This window comes from Gadus chalcogrammus, chromosome 1, assembly GCF_026213295.1.
Source record: "Gadus chalcogrammus isolate NIFS_2021 chromosome 1, NIFS_Gcha_1.0, whole genome shotgun sequence".
NCBI classification, from domain to species: Eukaryota; Metazoa; Chordata; class Actinopteri; order Gadiformes; family Gadidae; genus Gadus; species Gadus chalcogrammus.
The window spans coordinates 11,373,898-11,395,062 of record NC_079412.1 but is presented as its reverse complement, the minus strand read 5'-3'; the positions used below and the strand labels follow the sequence as shown (position 1 = coordinate 11,395,062).

Genomic DNA, 21,165 nt, shown 5'->3' with positions numbered 1-21,165 from the left:
TACATGCACATCCACATCCCGCACACAAACCTAAAGGGGTTCTAAACTGTATAGCATAACAATGTATGATTTTGGCTGTCATATATATATATATATTATATTTTAAAAGCATTCTTTCTTCACATGCCCGCCCCCATCACACCCTCCAGCATTTAGTCCTGGTGTCAAAAACCTCTTCTGGCCCGCAGTCTAACAAAATGTTATATTAGCTCCCTTAGGTCGATATTGGGTTGCCTTTAGTTGAAATAGTTAAATACTATGATGTATACCAAAGAAAATTGATTGTAGGTATTTTTCATATATTTACGCCAAAAAATTATTTTTGCTTACTTCTTTTGTGCAGCTGTGTTATGAAACACATATCTGTCAGGTTACGTGGCGTTAACCTGACATGTACTTAATCCAATGACATCGCTCTATTGTCAACTATAACTCCTAGAAAGGTGATTGACAGCTAGCTTTGGTTTTTGACGTATTTGAATCTCAAGGCGAAGCTCCAACCTAGCCTCCGCGGCAAACCCTCCCCTTTTTAAAAAAAGATAAGTCCTGCCCCCAAACCTGCGGTTTCACGCCTCAGAGAAGACGTTCGAAATCGCCACCTGACATCCGTTGGACTGGGCCTTTTTAAGTTTGAACGACCAGGCGGGGATCCTGACCAGAAGGACCAGGTCGCCAGGCAGCTCTGTGGTATCCTGCCACACAGGGAGGCTCGTGGAGAAGTTCCTTCCCTCCTAGACGACCCCGTTGTGGGACACATCGCTGCCACCCGGCTGGTGGGATGTCTTCTCAAGCCGGGCGGCCTTCTGCTTCTCCCAGCGCCGGGCCAGCGGCTCCAGGAAGAGGGAGACGGAGGAGAGCAGGTAGCACACCCCGGCCAGGTAGAAGGAGCCGTCGTACGTCTGGGTGTAGTCATACAGGAACCCTGCAGGGGGACGGTCCGGGCAGACACGGGACAAGGTGAGAGGAGGAGACCCAGTCTGACCCAGAGGAGGCAAGGGGAGAGGAGGAGACCCACTCTGACCCAGAGGAGACAAGGAGAGAGGAGGAGACCCAGTCTGACCCAGAGGAGACGAGGAGTGAGGAAGAGACCCACTCTGACCCAGAGGAGACAAGGGGAGAGGAAGAGACCCACTCTGACCCAGAGGAGGCAAGGGGAGAGGAGGAGACCCACTCTGACCCAGAGGAGACAAGGGGAGAGGAGGCTCTCTTTAAACGAAGGAGACAAGGTTAGAGGAGGAGGCCCACTCTGACCCTGAGGAGACAAGGTGAGAGGGGGACGCCCTGTTTGAGCTTTGAGAACCAGCTTTGACGGCCCCCAGCCCTGATTGATTGCCCTTAGTCAGCAACGTGGAGGTTTCGAGGGGATAGACCTTATGCAAACCTGTTTTAATAAGCCAGGGGCCATGACGGTTACCGTTTTGATTGATGCTCAACATGCAAAACAGTTTATACAGCCTCAAGTGATTTACACACCTCAAGTAGAGCTGCTCAGACTAGAAGATACGTTGACTCGTCATATACCTAATCAGCATAATCCCTAGGAATTCCCATACATTCTGTCCAGCATTGAAGGCTGACCTGAAAGTTGAAAATGCTGGTATGCTTTCAGACCCGTAGTATAGATTGGTTCTTCTCCTGTTGGTTTCAGTTTTCTAACAGTTGAAAAAACTTCTACCCCCACTCAGACCTCCGACACATGAACACATCATTCAGGGGTGGAATTTACAGGCCTCTGAAAAGATCTGACACACAAGGCCACTTGAAAAGGAAAACATATGTGAAGAAGACTCATAACCCCTCTTGACAGAGATAGGGCCTTTACACACACACCCCAATGCAAGTCTGCTCAAGTAATTTGTCATTCTGGCATCTATACCTGAGAGCAGTCCTAACTAGTTTACATGCAAAGGAGAGAAAAGGAACCAGAGAGTGACACTGAGGAGACCTCAAGAGAACAACATGCTTCACCTGTTCCATTTCTCCTGTTATATCACGCATTGGGCATAACCTTAAATACCTGCAATAAATGAACTGGTACACACACACACACACACACACACACACACACACACACACACACACACACACACACACACACACACACACACACACACACACAGAGAGTCATGTGATCTTAATACCTGCAAGAGGGGGTCCGGTGAGACAGCCGAGGCCTACGAAGAACATGGAGAAGCCCATGGAGTTGTTGAGCTTCTCTGATCCCACGAGGTCTACCTGCAGAGGCAAACGTCCAATAGTCAAATCTCGTTTTGCAATTCTTTATTTGGTTAAAATAATAACAATAAAAATGAAAAATATAAATTGTTCACTATTTCATCCCCTTTCCTGTCATCAATCAATCAGCCTCTTTAGCCCAGACACATTTGTCTGATTATTGAAAATAAATCAGACAACACCCTGAGGTCATTGGTCAATGTTTGAACAAAGCCTTCTTCCACACACGTGCAACATTGACCTATGCATGATGAAAGTCCACAGCTACAAGTGTGCACATGTATTCACACATGTTTTCCCAACGACAATGGAGTGTTAATAAACAACAGAGGCATGAATAAACTACAGTAACAAAGATTAAAATACTGTTAATAAACACGTGGAAAATCATTCATCAGCCCAATGTATTATTTAAGGTGGGAACCAATAGTCTAGTTAGTAAACATGCATACAAGACAACCTGTGGGCTCTGATTGGTTAAGATGCAGGGTGCGGGCGTACCAGGACGGGCAGCAGCAGCGCCATGTAGCCTCCGCAGAATATGGCGAAGAAGATGGCGTAGATCATGAGCAGGAAGTATGAGGTGGCGAGCGGGGAGAGCAGGTTGACCACGCCGCACAGGATGAGGTAGGCCTTGTGGTAGTGGTACTTGTGGGAGCCGTTCCTGTCCGCCACCCAGCCGGACGCCAGCTGGGCCACAGTCTCCGTGATGCCTGAAACGACCGACCACATTAACCCACTGTTCAAATAGACACACACGATTACATGGTAGAAAGAAAGAAGGAAATATTCAGAGACGGCTAGACAAGAAGAAGAAGAATTAACTTGGATTTAGATACAATGAAGAGGATCACAAAATATATAATTATATTATATATAAAAGTTGGTGGGATAAAAGATGCCGCCGTTAGCACAAAATGCTAATGCTATTTCGTTCAGGCTGCTTAGGACATCTCAGGATGCCCTAGTGGCGTGATTAAGTCATTATTAGTTGTTTGCTTGGCACCAATTCAGGAATAATGAATACTAATACAGACGTGAATAATGAATAATAATACACTCATGAATATTCGCTAGAATTGTGCAACTGGACAAAAAAACATTGAAGAAGAGTAGGAACACGCCTTAACGCCGATCAGCACAGCTTGTACAGTATAAAGGTGATCATGCAATGATATATATCTGCCCTACCGAGACACCCACCTCTCATTAGGAAAGCCACACACGCACACCTGCACAGACATTGACCTGAGTCGTTACCATTCAATATATCGACATATAGAGTCAACAAAGTTCTCCTTAGTGAGCATGTAGGGCTTAAGCATCTTGCTGAAGGATGCTCCCCCCCCCCCGTTTGAAGGTACAGCCTGTTGTACCTGCAAACGTTAGGCCATTAAATAGCAAAAGCAGTGCATCAGATGACTTGGAGTGAAGAGAGTCTTGTCTTCTGGGAAGTACTCGCACTGCAGAGGAAAGTGTTGTGCATCAAGGTCAGTGGTGCTGGCTCCTCTAGGCCGGGCGGCCGCTCACTGATTGCTAGAGGGACACGTGTACCGTAAACCATGGCTCAGCATGTGGATACACCGCCAGGACATCCTGTAACATCAGTCTGCATGTGTGCATCGGTCAATGAATGTGGGAAAACACAAAAATACACGTGATCCCTCTCGGTGGATCTGTGTACGAGACAACGTGTGTGTGTGTGCATGTGTGCGTCTCACAGTGAAAATGAACCAGTCTTTGTATCCTCGGCTGTGCTATGTATAGCACCAGGTCGGGATACAGTTACCACACAAAGAGAGATAATGGCAGATACCGGGGGGGGGGGGGGCACCACTTTTACTCCCAACACGATGCAGCGATCCTGTCCCCCCCCCCCCCCCCTGTGTGTGTCGCTCTGGCAGATATGATGAAGCAGCAGATACCCGCTGCACTGCTGAGGTCAACAGGAATGCGATATTTGCTGTGGCCACCTCAGGAGCGCATCGAGCGGCTGCAGAAATAGCTGCTGGCTGCCGGCCGCACCGAGACATCAATCAATGCCATCAACGGGTCCACTGCAGATTACAGCGGCTTGCCCCGCAACACCTCAGACGCATCGATACGCCCCAAACACGCAATGTGCTCTGATAAGATATGACAAAACAACGGCTGCCAGAGAGCTTCCTGCTCGTTCTAGAGATAGGGGGACCTTCTGGGAAACAATCCATTCATCGATTGATGGGGTGCGCAACTTTTTTGTAACCGTAATCTTCTGTGGAGGTTTGTGAAATGTCTCGCTGTGTTTGAGAGAAAAAGGAGAGAATCTGCAGTGTCACTGACCTACTTATGTAATAAAAGTATGCACAGGCACGCTCTCACACCTGCCGCGTGCTTATGCAGTCACATGCACTGACACACACACACACACACACACACACATGCATACCCACACACATACACACGCACACGCAAAGACCGACATACACACACACACACACACACACACACACACACACACACACACACACACACACACACACACACACACACACACACACACACACACACACACACACACACACACACACACACACACACACACACACACGTGTGGCCCTGTCGGAGTCACCAAACGTCTGTCCGGAGGCAGCTGGGCCGTGTTTGTGTGTCCTCGTGGAGTGACCAGAGAGAGGCCAGGGGCGGCCCCCTGTTTGCTCTAAAGCCAGTGGAGCTTGTTTGTGGTTTTTACAATGTGAAAGGTTGGGCTCTGCAGATGTTCCGGCTGCCTTGGGGGGAAGCGATGCATACTGCACTGCGTACATTTAGACAGAGATTCTTTAGGAGATGAGGATTAGGTCTCCCAAGACTCTGGCACTTGCCGATGGTGTGCGCAACACAACTTTTCTTGTTCACACTTATTACACTCCTGGCCTGAACAATGGCTGTTGGCACTACAGTCTACAGCATATGTGACAGAACAGGGACTTCAAGTCAGACATGTTGAAGACGTGATTCAGGGCTGGAAAGGTCAAACAGATTGTGTTGACAGCTGAAAGAGAGTTTGCTCAGAGGGCTTTCAGTTTACCGAGAGCCCAGAAAGAGGCTGAATGGATGTTTGACTGAAGCTAAACGATAGGGTTGGGCTGTTATTCAACGTTTTTGCATGAAAAAATGGGATAAAACTTGCGGTCATAGGTTTAACTAGAGGTTAAATTCCTAAAACACATACATTTGTGCCTCTAGGCTTAGCAGTTGCTGCAACACTATACCTCTCAGCTAGTTAAGTTTTAGTACCAGGTTGTACCTCAGGATGTACCCAGGGAGGTAAAGGAAGCAGTGCGGTGGTGTGGATGGAGGTTAACTAGAGAAGGGGACGCCATGTACTAATGGGGTAGTATATCAATTATAGCAATCTGATTTGATATGCTGGAGATAGAGCGCAACGTTCTGAGAAAATAAAACATCTTCCTCTATCAAAAATGTTCCTCATTATACAGGAAGAACGTGCTCTGTATAAAGTCTGTCGGCTCTCCTTGCCTCTCTTTGTTTATACGCTCCACTGCGCCCTGGCAAAATCTCAATCACATCAAAATTAGACCAGAAAAAACTGAAACAAAGCGAAGCCATCACGTGCGCATGCTGTGTGTGTGTGTGTGTGTGTGTGTGTGTGTGTGTGTGTGTGTGTGTGTGTGTGTGTGTGTGTGTGTGTGTGTGTGTGTGTGTGTGTGTGTGTGTGTGTGTGCGGGTGTGTGTGTGTGTGTGTGTGTGTGTGTGTGTGTGTGTGTGTGTGTGTGTGTGTGTGTGTGTGTGTGTGTGTGTGTACTCGCTGAGGGGTTGCCTAGGGATAGTGCATGCTCTGCTGGCGGGATGGTGGTTGGCGGTGGTGGTGGCACTGAGACCAGGATTGTCGCCTTGGCAATGAGGGACAAATCAATAGTCCTCTGTGATTGGCACAGGGTGGGGCAATCAAGGGTGGCAGGAGAACCTCTTCTCATTCAATGTTATTCTCTCTCCATCCCGATTCCCTATCTCTGTCTCTCTTGTCCCTTTCGGCCCCTCTCTTTCCTCTTGTCTGTCTCAGGACGCAGGAGCACAATTTGAGATGGCGTGTCTCCAGAATGCTGTTGTCTGTTGCTGGCGCTAAATGTTAATGTGTTGTAGGGAGAGAGACTACTAGGGATCGTGGATCCCCTTTGTGCTACACTTCTCTATCACTGTCTCCTGCAGCACTTTCCCCCCTAGCTACGGTTGGCTTAGGTCCCAGTACACTTGTTTTAGAAAAAAAGAAGGGTTGAATTATTACTGTTAAGTGTTGCATTACTTGCATTTGGCTTACCGATTTGTCGGGCTCTGGCTGTCATAATGGACCAATAGTGGCAATGCTACATCTAGTGTCATGACTTATTCATGCTGGGCGCTTGAAAGGCATTAGCCCGTTGGTCTTTGACACATAACCATCCAGGGTAGGACCAAAGATGACATGATAAGGAAAGCTTTAAATGGGTTTTTTTTGGGATTATTGCATGACACATTTTAATTATTTACAATTGAAATGATGATAAATATGATCAATGCCATTGATCATATCCAACTGATCCTTTGATTACATCTTCAGACAGGGCAGCCTTTCTTTATGTCTTAAGGTTCTATTCTTCATATTAAGTATTGGCCCACCATTGCATTAAAAACAAGCAGACTGAGCAAGAATACCCTGCACCTGACGCAGTGCTACCCCAACGTTAAAGATTTATAAGCACATGGACGGTTGACTCACAACATGCTAATGCAATTCTTTTTTCATATGTTTGGGTCTCATCAATGGGATACAGCTGAACCCAGCAGCTTTGGTCAGTAGACCAAAGTTCAGCTTTTATGTAAGCGCATTCATTATATAAGACTGCAGAGTCTCGGAGCAGCTCACAAATAATTCATGGCTAAAATTTACTGAGGATCTCTTCTCTTTAGACTGCTTCAAAGTCTGGGCTGTACTCTCTTACCTCTCTGGTTCAAAGGTTTGTTTGCACCCTTGTTTACAAGTTTTTCATTTCCTGATTGAACAAGACAAGAACTACATCGTCCTCCATCAACACCCCCTCTTCCCACTTTTGGATCCTAAATGCCAGCAGCTGAGAATAAAATAAGTCCTAAATTCTATAAATTCCTCAAATTAAAACCATGAACAAGAGTAGGTCACCTCTTGCGGTGTTGCTTCCTGTGAGCTTCAACTATTCTACATTTCTCCCTGACCCCGTCTAGCTGTTGTTGCGTACGCATACGCTACACAGTGCACCTGTGTGTGGAGCCTTACCTGCCAAAGAGATGATGAAGGAGGCGTCCATGGCGTCGATCCCCAGGGTCCTGGCCCGGGCAGACAGGTGGAAATAGGGGATGAAGTAAGCCAGTTGGCTGAACACCAACGACCAAGTGTAGATGCAGAAGAAGGGGCTTTTCAAGAGGGAGAAGTCTAAAATTTTGGCTGAGCAGGGAGTAGCGGTGGCCTCGTCAGGGGAGCTGACGGGGGCTGGGGACCCGTCGGGGGCGGACCCGTTCTTGCCGCCGTTCAGCTCGGCCGGGGTGCCCGGCCTCGCGGGTTTCCCTGGACTCGCGGAGTCCTGGCGATGGGACTCCAGTCCATTCACGCCGCTCTGCACCAGCCTGTGCAGTTCAGGGTTTTGTGTGTTGTTGTGGCCCACTTGCCCCCCCTGGGCATTGTGCCCTACAGGGCCCTCTGTGTCCCAGCTAGATGGAGGAGGAGGAGGAGGAGGAGGAGAAGGAGGGGGTGGCGGGAGTGGGAGTGAGTCTGGTTTGCAGACGCCATTGTGGAGGTTCGCAGAGCCGGTGCCATTCAGACAGCTCTTTGGGTGATCCTTATCCGAGCTGCTCTTGAGGGAGGCGGTTGGGCTCTTTTGAATGGCGGCTGAGCTGGGGGGCGACATACTGGAAGGTTTTATGTGGATGGGTCTCAGTAGCAGCCCGGAGGCCACCAGGTTCAGCATGAGACCGCCCAGGATTAGCAAGGCTCCTGTGAGTGACGAAAAACAAAGTCCTCATCCTACCTCGTTCCCCAAGCACATAAAACAAAAGTAAACTCAAACGATTTAGGTTCTTCTAATTTAGAAAACTGTATATATAACATCACAGCAATATATTTATGATTGGAGTCAAATAAAATAAAACATAATAAAACAATTCAACCTACCCTGCCAAGCATATTTGTCCAAGAGCAATTGGGTGAATGGAGCTAAAGCAAAGGTCAAGCCCATGCCAGAGCGCCCGATAGAATACGCTGTGGCTAACCTATGCCTGAAGTACAATGCGGTCACCACTGAGCAGGCTTGGTATAAAAGCGCAAAACCCATTCCTAAAAAGGGGAGCAATACACATAAATCATTAGCCATCTGGTCATTAAGCATGTTATTGTCAGAATAAGAAAGCATAGTGAACAGGTAGTTACATTTTACTTGTACAGTCATTAACATCTAATGTTGTTAGACATTGGCCCTAGCAGTTTGAGTTAAAAATAAATAGTAGGTTTGCCTATTTGTCTAAGCTACAACACCCGACATCTTTTATATATTTCTCTGCTGTGGAGCTTGTTTTCAACTTACCAACGAACACTCCCATACTGATGTAGAGGTACACCACACTGTTTGCAAAGATGCTGAGAATAAAGCCTGCACTGACCAAGAAGGCCCCAGCAATGGTGGTTGCCCTGGTTCCATACTTAGCACAGGTAATGGAGGCGATGGGTGCTGTAAAGGGCCACAGGACACAGGTATACTGAAAGGTTTGTCTTCAACGCCAGTAGTGAAGATGGCCGAAGGGGAACCTGCACTATGTAGGATAAAATAACATTCTATACTTTGTCATTCTCATCACACTCACATGATTATGTTTAACTAATTTAAAGGACCAAACCGGTCTTGGGGATTAAACAACTGTAGCTGTCTCTCCTGGGTTCAATAAAACGATCCGTAATAAATATAATGTGTTTCTGCCATAGAGCTATGGGCATGAGTATTGTCTCGCCACGAATGTACACAATAACAACGTGTTATCACAAAGATAACACGTTGTTTCTGGCACGTAGTTTCTGGCCGGGCGCTCCTAATGGGGGTGTTGACGGTTTGCATAGGGGCTCTAGAGCGCCGAGATTTTGAAGACTAACCTCCAGAAAGGCGGAGACTAGACATGATGGAACCGATCCAGCTGATCCCCTCAGCAGACCCCCCAAACTCATCATGGAATGCCACGAAGAAGATCCCGAAGGTCTTCAGAGTGCCCATCACCAGGACATTGACCTGCAGTCACACAACCTAAGACTTATCCCCGTGCAGACATGTGAGGTGCAAATGCAACCAGACGCTTGTTACGTGGACTTACCAGGAAGCAATGTATGACCACCATCCAGCCCCACCCTCCATCTGGAGGGTCCACGTACTGGATCTGCTTCTCAGTCTTCTTTGTATCGGTGGACGCAGCCCTGCTGAACAGGCTTAACTTGACCGCCTTGGCTTCGCTGAAAGAAATAGTAAGACCAAATAATGAGCCTATGGAGGAAAGGTGTCAGACCAACATTTTGACAAAGTAAACTACATGATCCTGACCGTTCCTTTGGCAAACATATGTCTATGGAAACACAGACTGCTGCAGGGTGGTCGGCTCTGCGTAGTCAAGAGGCACTCCCCCTTTGCAACTGTCTAATTTGCATATTATTTAGCAAATATCAAATCAATGGGAGAGAGAGAGAGAGAGAGAGAGAGAGAGAGAGAGAGAGAGAGAGAGAGAGAGAGAGAGAGAGAGAGAGAGAGAGAGAGTAATTTGTATTCTATTCTATACTATTCAACTTCCATGGATTGTGTCCAGAGCAGTGAGTTATTGCTCAGCCGGGTAATGTATGCAATGATTACATTGTAGCCATGGGATGAGGCTTTAGGGCCAATTTACTTGTGTGTTGCAGCGACCCCCCAGTGTTAGATCAGGTGTCTGGGGTTGTGTTGTGGTACAAGTAACTATTTAACTTTGTCAGTGTCCGCACGCATGCTGCAAAATGAATGCATGTCAGTCCGACCTGCTGCTCATCCAAACCTCTTCAACAATGCCCTCAGTGACCCCGGTCGAAGAACAACAGTTGGGCTTTTTGTCTTTACTGTCGGTCAATAAATGTCCAATCTGGGAAATCATCTGCTAATTAATCATTTTACAATTTCTGAGAACCCTCCTTCTAAGAAATATCGGACTTATACTTGTAGGTTTCCAGATACTTTGTTAAACTTTAACACGTGCTCGATTATGTTTTCCCATTTGTACACTAGATACATTTTCGTTAACCTGATGAATTTGGACTAAATTCCCGATGTTACTCTGTGTCTTGTGCAATGATTGTGTGATTGTGTGTAAAATAATTATTTGCCACAAGTATTTGACAAGCTGAAAGATAAGCAATTGACGGGATGGTAATCCATCAGCATACAGCCCTGCACTAGAGTACTAGTCAGTCAGGGATCATTTAGACATGGTGATCGTGTTGACCTGTGTAAAAGTTCTAGGGTTCTATGGGTGGAGCATCGCCTAACATCTCACCTCTCTGTGGAATGCCCTAATTGCTCACCCTGACAAAAGCCAGCTGTTAAAACCCCAAAACAACATACCACTAGGTCTGATGTCAGTCACTGGTGTCCAGGGTCAGATGCTACACAGGTAGACCAATAGAGTAACCAGACACAAGTCCCCGTAAACCAAGCTATGATCGAAAAGTGTATTTGGAATCTCTCTCTGTTTGACACACAGAATATACATCGAAAAGAGTCCAGCTCCAAATTAAGCGCCGAGCGGATTAGAAAGGGGAATGAATCAAGCCAGTGTGCTGCAGGGCAAGCATTTCTCCTCATGTGCCGTTCACAAGTCTCCCCTCAGCATGTGTCGCAGTGCGAGGCGGCGAGTGTGCGGTGATTGTGGGCTGGTCAACTTGGGATTTGAGATCAGTCCCTTGAAGTCTGGGATATAAATGTAAAGCTCTCTGCCTTTCTTTCTCCCTTTTACCCCCTTTCTCTCCCTTCCCTCTCTCTCTCTCTCTCTCTCTCACTCTCCCCCTTGCTCTCGCCGATCTCTTTCTCTGTCCATTCCTCTCTCCCTTTCCCCCCTAACCCTCTTTTAAACATTGGGTTCAGCTAATTAGTCCAGTTGGATATCCTTTCCTTGGTTTGACGGCACATCCTTATTTATCACACATGCAAAAGATTTTTCCCACGACAAACTCAATTGTAAACACAACAGTAGTGATAGTAAAAAATCATTTGTCTGCCAAGAGGATGTATATCATCATAAGGGGAGCTAATGGAAAACAGAGGAGGTACAAGAAAACACCCATGGAGAACAGCTACTCAAACCACATGCAGATGCTGCTAAATAACATTAAAGGGAATTATATACTTTGTGTGCATGTATTGATTAATAAATTATGAATCATTGCATTTAAATAGTGTGTTTCAAGACACCCAAAGCTAGGATCTACTACCAATGATGGTTGTAGAAGTATGGTAACATTATTGCCTGTGTCTGAATCCATAGTTGGATGGTTGAATGCCTCTCAGTGACAACATGAAACATTAAACATAGAACTTCATGATGTAAGAAACAAACCCACAGTTTAGTCTGATAAATTACATTCAACAATACAAATGGGACTGTTCAAACTGAAAGATGAAGGCTCATCTGAGTGATTAAAATATGAACAACGGAGTCAGAATGGAGGAGACATAATGAACAGCTTCCAAATGGCCACCCCCCTTTCGTGTTAGTCATTTAGTCCACAACAGCCCCTTCATTATGTTGGAACGCTGCATCCAAGAGATAGAGAGTAGCACTCTGGGGTTGCTCTAATCTGTGAGGCAACACTTTGAGCTGTCATTAATGTTCATGTAAAAGTGACAGAGAAACTTAAGAGCTATCGATACATTTCTGTCTTTGGATCTCTCAACTCTAATGCTTCCTGTTTTATTATTTGTTTTGTTTGTTATTGGTTGTCATTTACTTTTCACACCATGATGTAAGTCTATGGCAGACAGGGTCAAAGATAAAGTCAGCCCTTTAGAAAAACAGTCACCTAAACTTCTTCAATGGTCTTGAAAGAACCCTTTTGTTCTGCAAGGCATCTGAGGAAGACATTTGAAGAGTTTGTTGTCCGTAACTGAAAATGCTAGCCCCCCCATCAGTGTCCGAACCTGTTAGCCAAGAACAGGCGTGCTTTTGAGGGGCCAGTAAGAACAACATGTGAGACGGTGTACTACCTGTGGTTCTCCTTTGGTAGCATGGCTGCAGATTATGGACAGGAATGACAGGTGGGAATTATTATCCTCTGGGTGTCATCCTGGTGTTTCTCAGATGGAGTTACACCGGGTTACACCTGGGGCAGGAATGAAAAATACATTACTCGACATACTGGATATGTTAGAATTGTTTGACCTGACGTCCAAACAGCCTGAGGGAATGATTCATGAAATTGGAGCACCCATCCTGAGCAGTTTGAAGGATTTCCTTCAAACTGCTTTATTGTAAAGGTGTTTCAGAAGATTATTAGTTGAAGTAGGCTCTTCATACATTACAGTTGTTTCCTATCGTTTTAGGCAATTTACCTAAACCATGTTCACATTCCCTAAACACTTCACACAGTGAGCATACCAGTACACCAAGTGAACCAAACTGTGGTTACTTGCCCCTATGCTAAGATACAAATGCTGGCAATGACGCCTTCTTCCAAATTTCATGGATACCTGCCCCAGTCAATGTTCACGACCGGCAAAACGCTGTGGAACTACAGCATATTTTACCAATGTTTAGATACTCTGTTCAAAACAGTGAACTTTCTGTTCAAAACCTAGCAGTAATTTAGATCACTGTAGATGGAAAGATGCTGCATTTGGACAGACAAATGAAGTTACATGTTTGAATAAGAAAAAATATTTAGTTTATAGTTTATTTATTTTATTTTACAGTAATTTAGATTTTTTTCCCCCTGTGCACCATAGTTCTTGGTGAATTGGCATGGAATTACTTTTTTTTACGTAAAAGCAACACTACATACAATGATCTGTACAAAACACAGAGGATAAGTTTTGCAATGCAAAACACCTGGTGGTCATTTCAGCTAAAGACCTACTCAGCTAAAGACCTACTCAGGTGTTTTACATGTAATTTGTGCCTCGTTGAAAAAGGGCCTTCTTTTTTCTGATAGGAAAAAATAGGAAAAAACATAGGAAAAATAGGAAAAAAACAGATAGGAAAAAACTGTAACCCATCCCTTATCAATCAATGTACTGCATATACTAGCCTTAAACAAGGCTGTTGAATGGGTTAAACCTTTCTTGATCAACCTAACTGGGGGCTTTGTATATAGTCAAATAATAGTAGTGCAAAAAGCCGTAATTGGGTTCAAACTATTTTAACCACAGACCAGACCATCACACTTTACCAATCATGCCTATCTTTGATATGTATGTGGGACACATAATTGATTGCTAAATTGGTGTGAAAATAGCCCTGAAGTGTCTCAGAAGAAGGCTGAACATGATGATCAGCTTTGCAAATGTGGGTCAAACTAGTAGGCTTCCCTGACAAATGTGACGGTAAAATGAATGAAAATATTAAAACAGACACTTGTAGGTATGACAATATATTTTCTTCATGTACAGGACATTTCTATTTTTTTATTTTGTTTTAAAGGATATGAGAATATAAATTATGAGATGTTACGGTGTAAGGTACATGGATAAGTAGGCTACCTTACCAAATAGATAATTCCTTCAAATGTATATCTAGCTGAAACTAAATGTGTGCTATGATATTGTCAGGTATAGGGATGTTTCTACAAGACCCTCACAACACCAGAGCCGAGACCACAGCGGCCTAATCTAACGATTCGCGTTCCTTAGGGTGCTGAGAAAGGCAAAATATATCCAGCATGAGGAATTGTGAGATTATGCCGTGAAGTGGCCAGTGTTTGGTAGAAAGCCTGGCTTAGTTTATTATCCCTGAATGGCGAATGGAGCACGGCACAAACAATTGTGAACATGGAAGTGGGGTCTTACTCTGTAAAGTTGTGTAACAGTTGTTGTCTCCTGGTGCATTGTGTCCCGGACTCAACATTGCTGATTCAGGGAGGATGAATTAGTTTGGTTGAAACACGAAGGGGAAACATATAAGGCATATGTAAATGCATAATTCTGGGGTTTGTCATTCATGGTAAAGGTTACCGAGCGGCATAACTTGGTGAAACTTAATTAGATGACGGAATGCTATTGCCTAATAAATAGCCAAATACAATATCGAATATTTATGAGCAAACATCAAATTATATATAAAGATATAGGCCTACAATCAACAATAGTGTTATACAGCGAAACTATAGCGGAAAGCGAAAACTACAAAGTATGATCCATAGTTATTGATAGTAATAATTCAGAAAAAAAACATAACAGACCTAGGTGTAACATTGTCTTAAGAATTTACAAAAAAAATACTAAATGTTGACTCACCTTTGATCCAATTTCAATCAGATGCAACACGGTATTGTGATGTTTTTACTTGCCAATGTTGGACTAAAATTTGGACCGAGCCATCCTCGGTGTTGCGGGAGAAGATGCTGCAGAAATATCACAGTCTGTAGAAAGTTGCGCGGAGTGTTCGCTCGGAGATGCTCGGGCCATAACTTGGTCGCGACGAGAGAATTCCTCCAAGTTGAGCCTCACATCTCCGACCACTACATCGCTAAGCGAGGAGAGACGCATAAACCAAAACCTACACAGTGACCACACACGTGACGTGAAACGTCGAGAAAAAAAAGGAGTCCTCCAGCGTAAAGAAGAAGCCCCCAGTTAAACATTCCCCTAAAACGTGAGGAGTGCTGATATTCAGCTGCGAGGGACACGCCATGGAAACTGCGATAAACCGCATCCAATAAAGCAGGGAGGTAAATGGAGTTTGCACTTCGGTTTTAATTGCATGTGCACCGGGGAAAAGGACATCATATGGCAGAGGCTTCGCTCTCGTTTGAGTCAATGGGGTCCCCCATCTTCCAGAACACTTTCAGCAGGGTTGCTTTTAGGCGAATGCACGGGCGAACTGTCAGCATGGTGTGTTTATCTAGCTTATCTCGCAGAGTGACATATATACAGTATATATTTAGGCTATAACACTTAAAGATGTTTGTTATCTATAGTTTTATCGTAAGGACGTGGACACACCCTTTTGCCCGAGGGTATCCCACTAACACGGGACAGCTCGTGCTGCGGTGGTGCCTCGCCCTACGGGACGTTTACACTGAACCTATAGCCCACACGTTCTGCTGCGTTCACTCAAGTGCTTTAATACATAAATAACAGCTTTTCTTCTTGTTTTTTAGGTTGAAAATTAATTCCCCGATGTCTTCCTGTACATAAGCACATTTGACACATTTCTATTTGTATTCTAATGATGTGAATGGTTTGATGCATTGTTTTGTTCACGTAAACCATTGTGCCGGATAGAATTAATATGCATTCAAGTAATAATATGTTGAACATTAACTTATATTGTAGCTATAACTTGTTACTTATAACAGATTTATACTCTAAAATAAATATTGCAGCAAAGGGGGCTCTAAGGGCAAATATCGGAAGGAATCTAAGGTGTCCCACTTTTGTGCTGACAAAGTTAGCAAATGATGTGTCCAGGATGCTTGTGTCTGTTCAGAGAGCACTCCACAACTCCAATATTGCTGTTTCGACCACAAATAGAAGCAGAAACTTACCTTAACCTGCACAGTACACTTTTCAAATGTAATGTCTGTTCCTCTTCATGTCACCTTGAACTTTCTTTAGCACACTGAACTTATTCAAATTAAACAGGCGAGAGGAGGGCATCCCTGATAGATTATGCGCATGCAGGCAGATATCATATAATTGAGAGAATTTGCATCTTTTTAAATATCTTGCTCCCATATTGAAATCTATTTAACCACTTGCAGGCCATATAAATACTCTACAAACTTCTTGGATGACAGTGCATAAATGTTGGCTGTAAATTGGTTATTGTCTCAGAATTTGACCGGACTTACCATGTGCAGGGAGCACACACTGGATATAATAATGAACAATGTCTTAATATTCCAAAGGTTGTAATAACTGGTCACTTGTGTGTTTTCCTTAGCAGGTTTATTACTACTGCTGTGCAAATCAGACAGTTGTAATCTCAAAACGGAGGGTGAGAACACGACTATTCTATTCATGGAGGCTTTCTCTCACACCTGTACTCACTTTGGCCAAAGACCTTGGGAAAAGTTTGGGCCCCAGAACGACCAATATTGTTGATACAATTGCAACCACAACAGAAAAAAGCTACACGTAGAAATTCCAAATCAGTAAGAAAACAAGAGAAAAAAACAAACTTCAGATACCCAATGACATTTATGTATATTTTTTATATAGTATCAAATGTATCTTTCAAAAATATATAAATAGTGCATCTGATTAATTCCCCACCATGGATAGAGGGACAAACCCTCCAGTTGTCATCGTTGGGGCTGGGTGAAGCTGGGCACCTGTGGTGAACTGGATAATCAAGGCACACATAGGATTACTCCCAATCGCCACACTCAGAGAGCTCTGACACATGTAAAACCTATAACATTTGTTAATCAACAGGAGATCATTATCTGATTGAGTCACTCATCAGGTGCCTTGAGCAAATCAGTTACTGGATGTGCCAGTTTCCTCCAGCTGTATGTAAAATATAAAATATAATTCTAGTATTATGATCACAAAGCATGTGGAAAGAAATCTAAGTCTGCACTACATTTATTCTCTTACCATCTTATCTTTAATTTATTCTACATTAGTCCTTTATGAATTATCTTTTAATGAATGTCCTTTTAATGATTTAAAATATGATTCCTGCATATGTAAGCACTATAAATAGCTTTGTTTTTGAATGGTTTTGTATAAATAAACTGGGCTTGCCTTGCCTTGCCTAGGTTTAATATTTGTTTTGGTGGACAAAGGTGAATATAATGAACAATTGAAGGGCAAGGCTGCCCAAAGCTTCTTCTATTCTCTCTAAAACTCTTGAACTAGTCCTGGGAACCGAATAACCTGTGTTCACACTCGTTCCTGATATGTTCGTAGATTACAATTACGTTCCGGCAAAGGACATCGCTCCACGCAGTTTTTTTATCAACGTATAAAGTACTACTTATCTCTCAGAGAATACCCTTTATGGGCAGCAAATATACTCAAGACTACCGAATAGACATGTTGATGTATGTTTCTGGCCCAGGCCATCAGAGGTAGGTGCAGTAGAAAAAAAACATCCCAAGGTGCTTCGCCATCCGAACCAGACATCAGCTCCACCTTGTCATTCCACACTTGTTTATAGTTTGAGAATAACTATGGTCTGTAGAGGTTATGGATTTATTGTGATTTCAAATTTATGGACAACCATTGAAGGTGTACATAAAATGGTGACCTCAATACGTGTTTACCTGATTTTTTTAACAATTTTAAACAAGGACAGTAGTAGAAGTAGTCGTTTAGTACTAGTAGTAGCAGGATGTTGACTCAGTAAAAATGTGTAAAGATATGAACAAGATGATTAGTTGCAAGTTAAGAATAGATTTGGTTATGCAAAATGGTACTTTTGCATACTTACTGTATACTAGGTCAATGTCCTTAGGAAATACAGGCAGGATATGAAAGAAATATGTCCTTAATAATAAGTGTTGAAAACCAATCTATTTAAAAAAGGTTGAAGTATTTTAATGTATAATATACAGCATTTGGGACACAGGTGAAGCTTGCATTATTTTAGGACACTTACTATGAAAGATGTATGCAGATTCTTTTAATTCTAAATGTGAACACATGATGCATACTTTGTTTATGTGTGGCGTGAAAAACAACCATAATAACAATACTACACATTTTAAAAGGTTTTATACAAGGAAAAGAATACAAAGGTATCATTTATAAGCTCATGACTGCATGTTCGTATAAATCACTGTACAGGAAACGGGGCATCTTTAGCACGCCATTTTGTGCACTGCCACGGTGATGCTCCCGTGTGTCCTAACCAGAACGTTCCTGGGGACAGAAGACCATAGCATGAGCAATGCACTCATGCTGAGAGTGAACTCTGTCCACACGTGCACCAACATGCATCATTAGTTATACATTCTTGCCATTCCTGACCTTCCTAAAATTTGCCTTCTCATTATCTACCTCAACAACCGCCTAAATGTGTGATGACTTTAATCACGCGATATTTTAATGTAGATTGATAAATCAAAAAAATATGCAGACTTTGTTGCATGAAGTCAATGTTTTGAAATACAATAGCCTGCTGTCATATCACTATGTAAATCCCACAAGGTTAAACCTTTGGTGATTATTCTTATAAGATTAATTAATTAATCTCAATTATTATGTATTCAATACTGGATTGTTTAGGTACCATGCAATCCCAGTTTGAGAGTCAGTAGCCTACAATTATTTTCTGCCAACTGCCAGTTTGGAAATGCAAGCTACCCGTTTGAATGACAGAAAACTTGGAGCTTGGGGATATTTAGGGTGTTCTTTTTTAAGAAATTAAGGCTTATCCAAATTCCTCTGAGTGAACGAGGGAGAGAGACAAAGTATAGAATGAAGCAAAAGTTTGCACTGCATGCCTGCACATCGAGCTCGAACTTCAAAGCAGCGAGCTCAGCTAAGCAGCATCCACAAGATGGCGGTATACACAAGCATATCAAGAACAACCTCATCGTCCCGGCGCTTGCTCACCCTGTATCTGACTCCAGGCACACAGTGGGGCTATCCGTCGGGTCTTTGCTAAGGCCTGCCGCCTGTTTGGCCAGTACTGATACCACACCCCCGTGTTCGTCAGACAAGGATCCACGACCTAGCCACCATAACATAAATAATGAATCATTGTATTAGGCGACGCTGTTCATACAATTAAAGATCTAGTGGCCTGCAATGCACAAATATGCTGAGTGGGGTACATTTTGGGGTCAGTGCTCAGGTAGATAGTTGGGTTTTTAAACATGCACATAATCCCATCCACCACAAATATATAAAATCTCCCAAATAATACAAATAGTTGGTCTAGTTTTATCGAGAGATTGTTCTTTTGATCGATCCGTTACAAATATCGAGTAGACCATGACACACCAATTCAAAGACCATAAGTAGACAATATAAATACACATATGTGCAGTCTTACAGCCCAAGTTGTGTCCTTGTTGATCTGTAACCAGCACACCCACGATCGCTGGATGCTTCATACTGCCATACAGAGGAGATACGAGAGCATAAATTAATGCAATACATTATACATCGTTTATTCACTTTTACGGTCAAATACTTACGTCTCATCAAGATGCTGTTCAAGCGTCGCCTCCATGCTTACTAAACTAGTTATAATTCTATGGGTTCGAGCGTTTTGTATGTGTTTTTGTTTAGCTTTTCCTTCCTCAAACTTCAGTCAGCTGATTGTCACGTGCACTACGGGTACTCGTAATGATCAAATTGCAGAATATAGTAAGTGCGCGTTTTCGATACTAGCATGTCAGTTATAACCATGGACCTATTAAGGTAATAATGCAACACTTGGACAATTAAAAATGGACATATTGAATAATCTAGCTACCTATGAAATTTTTCCGTGATTAACTAGCCAATTGGAACTTTGAGGATAGTTTAATGGATAAGGCTTACTCTTTTATATAGGCCTATATTTAAACCCCAAAACATGTGGCTACAACATAGTTAATTTTGCATATTAAGATATGCAGAGAAGTATTTTACTTTCTGTCCCCAGTAACACCTCAACATTAACTCTCAATCAAATATTATCTTGATTTAAAGGTGTCTACCTCTACCAGGCTGTCAAACTGCCAGTCCGATCGCTGGAAAACCCCACACAGTCCAATCGCTGGAAAACCGCAGCCAGTGCAATCTTCCAAAAAAAAAATCAGATCGATCAAAAACTCAGGCCAATAAGAATGCAAGAAAAATCCCAGCCAATAAGATTGCTAAAAATAAATAAATTTGAATTTTCTTTATAAAACATCCGAATGAGCTCTTCAGATCTACGTTCTACTGTTATTATTTAGGAGCGTTTTAATGGGCAATTTTGTAAATATGAAATGCGCCAAACACCCTGGCGTTATACCATATTACCCAGAAGCCTAACCCTCTCTCAGACGGAGATATCAAATAAAGATTATAGATTATATAGAGATATTTATTTACAGGGCTTAAGCCTATATTGAAGGCTTATGAAAGTGGCAATGTTTAAGAGAAATCAACAACAGTAACAGTACAATAACAACAGGCAACCATGTTTGCATTAAAAATAAGCGCAACTATTTGTGTGTGTGTGTGTGTGTGTGTGTGTGTGTGTGTGTGTGTGTGTGTGTGTGTGTGTGTGTGTGTGTGTGTGTGTGTGTGTGTGTGTGCGTGCGTGCGTGCGTGCGTGCGTGCGTGCGTGCGTGCGTGCGTGCGTGCGTGCGTGCGTGTGTGTGAATGGCAATGTTTGAAACCTGGTTGGGGCCCTGGTGAGATCAGTGTTAACAGTCCTGATGGCCTCGGGAAGGAAAAATAAACTCTATCTCATTCTCTCTGTTTTTGCGTCGTGACCTGGATAGCACTTGCCTGACCGCAGCGGCTGAACCAAACCCTTGTTGGAGTGGTGAGGATCGTTCATTATTCTGCAGGCTCTTGGTTTTTTTTCAGGGGTGTGGGGGGGTAATTTTAATATTGTGTTCAGCCATCCCTCTGCAGAGCCCTCCTATCGGGAGCGGAGCTTTGCCGAACCAGGCAGTGCTGCTTGCTGTCAGGAAGCTGAAGGACTGGAGGATCGTCATGGAGACGGTGATTCTTCAGCTGCCTGGGGTGGTAAAGGTGCTGCCTCACCTTT

General features: G+C 43.5%; 2 protein-coding genes across 2 annotated transcripts; both read right to left on the bottom strand.

Moving 5' to 3' along the window:
* Window positions 1–556: 556 nt before the first annotated feature.
* On the bottom strand, window positions 557–15,005 carry slc16a4 (solute carrier family 16 member 4). Its single transcript, XM_056589362.1, has 10 exons — window positions 14,751–15,005; window positions 14,304–14,363; window positions 12,507–12,622; window positions 9,601–9,736; window positions 9,386–9,518; window positions 8,826–8,969; window positions 8,417–8,578; window positions 2,737–2,948; window positions 2,142–2,235; window positions 557–922 (listed from the first exon to the last, which is right to left on the bottom strand). The coding sequence occupies exons 3-10, from the start codon at window positions 12,527–12,529 to the stop codon at window positions 732–734; spliced, it is 1,095 nt and encodes a 364-aa protein (XP_056445337.1). The 5' UTR covers window positions 12,530–12,622; window positions 14,304–14,363; window positions 14,751–15,005; the 3' UTR covers window positions 557–731.
* Window positions 15,006–17,185: 2,180 nt separating this feature from the next.
* lamtor5 (late endosomal/lysosomal adaptor, MAPK and MTOR activator 5) lies at window positions 17,186–19,768 on the bottom strand. Its single transcript, XM_056601133.1, has 4 exons — window positions 19,613–19,768; window positions 19,468–19,529; window positions 19,026–19,143; window positions 17,186–18,329 (listed from the first exon to the last, which is right to left on the bottom strand). Exons 1-4 carry the CDS (start codon window positions 19,645–19,647, stop codon window positions 18,269–18,271), a joined length of 276 nt encoding a protein of 91 aa, XP_056457108.1. The 5' UTR covers window positions 19,648–19,768; the 3' UTR covers window positions 17,186–18,268.
* Between the last annotated feature and the right edge of the window lie 1,397 nt (window positions 19,769–21,165).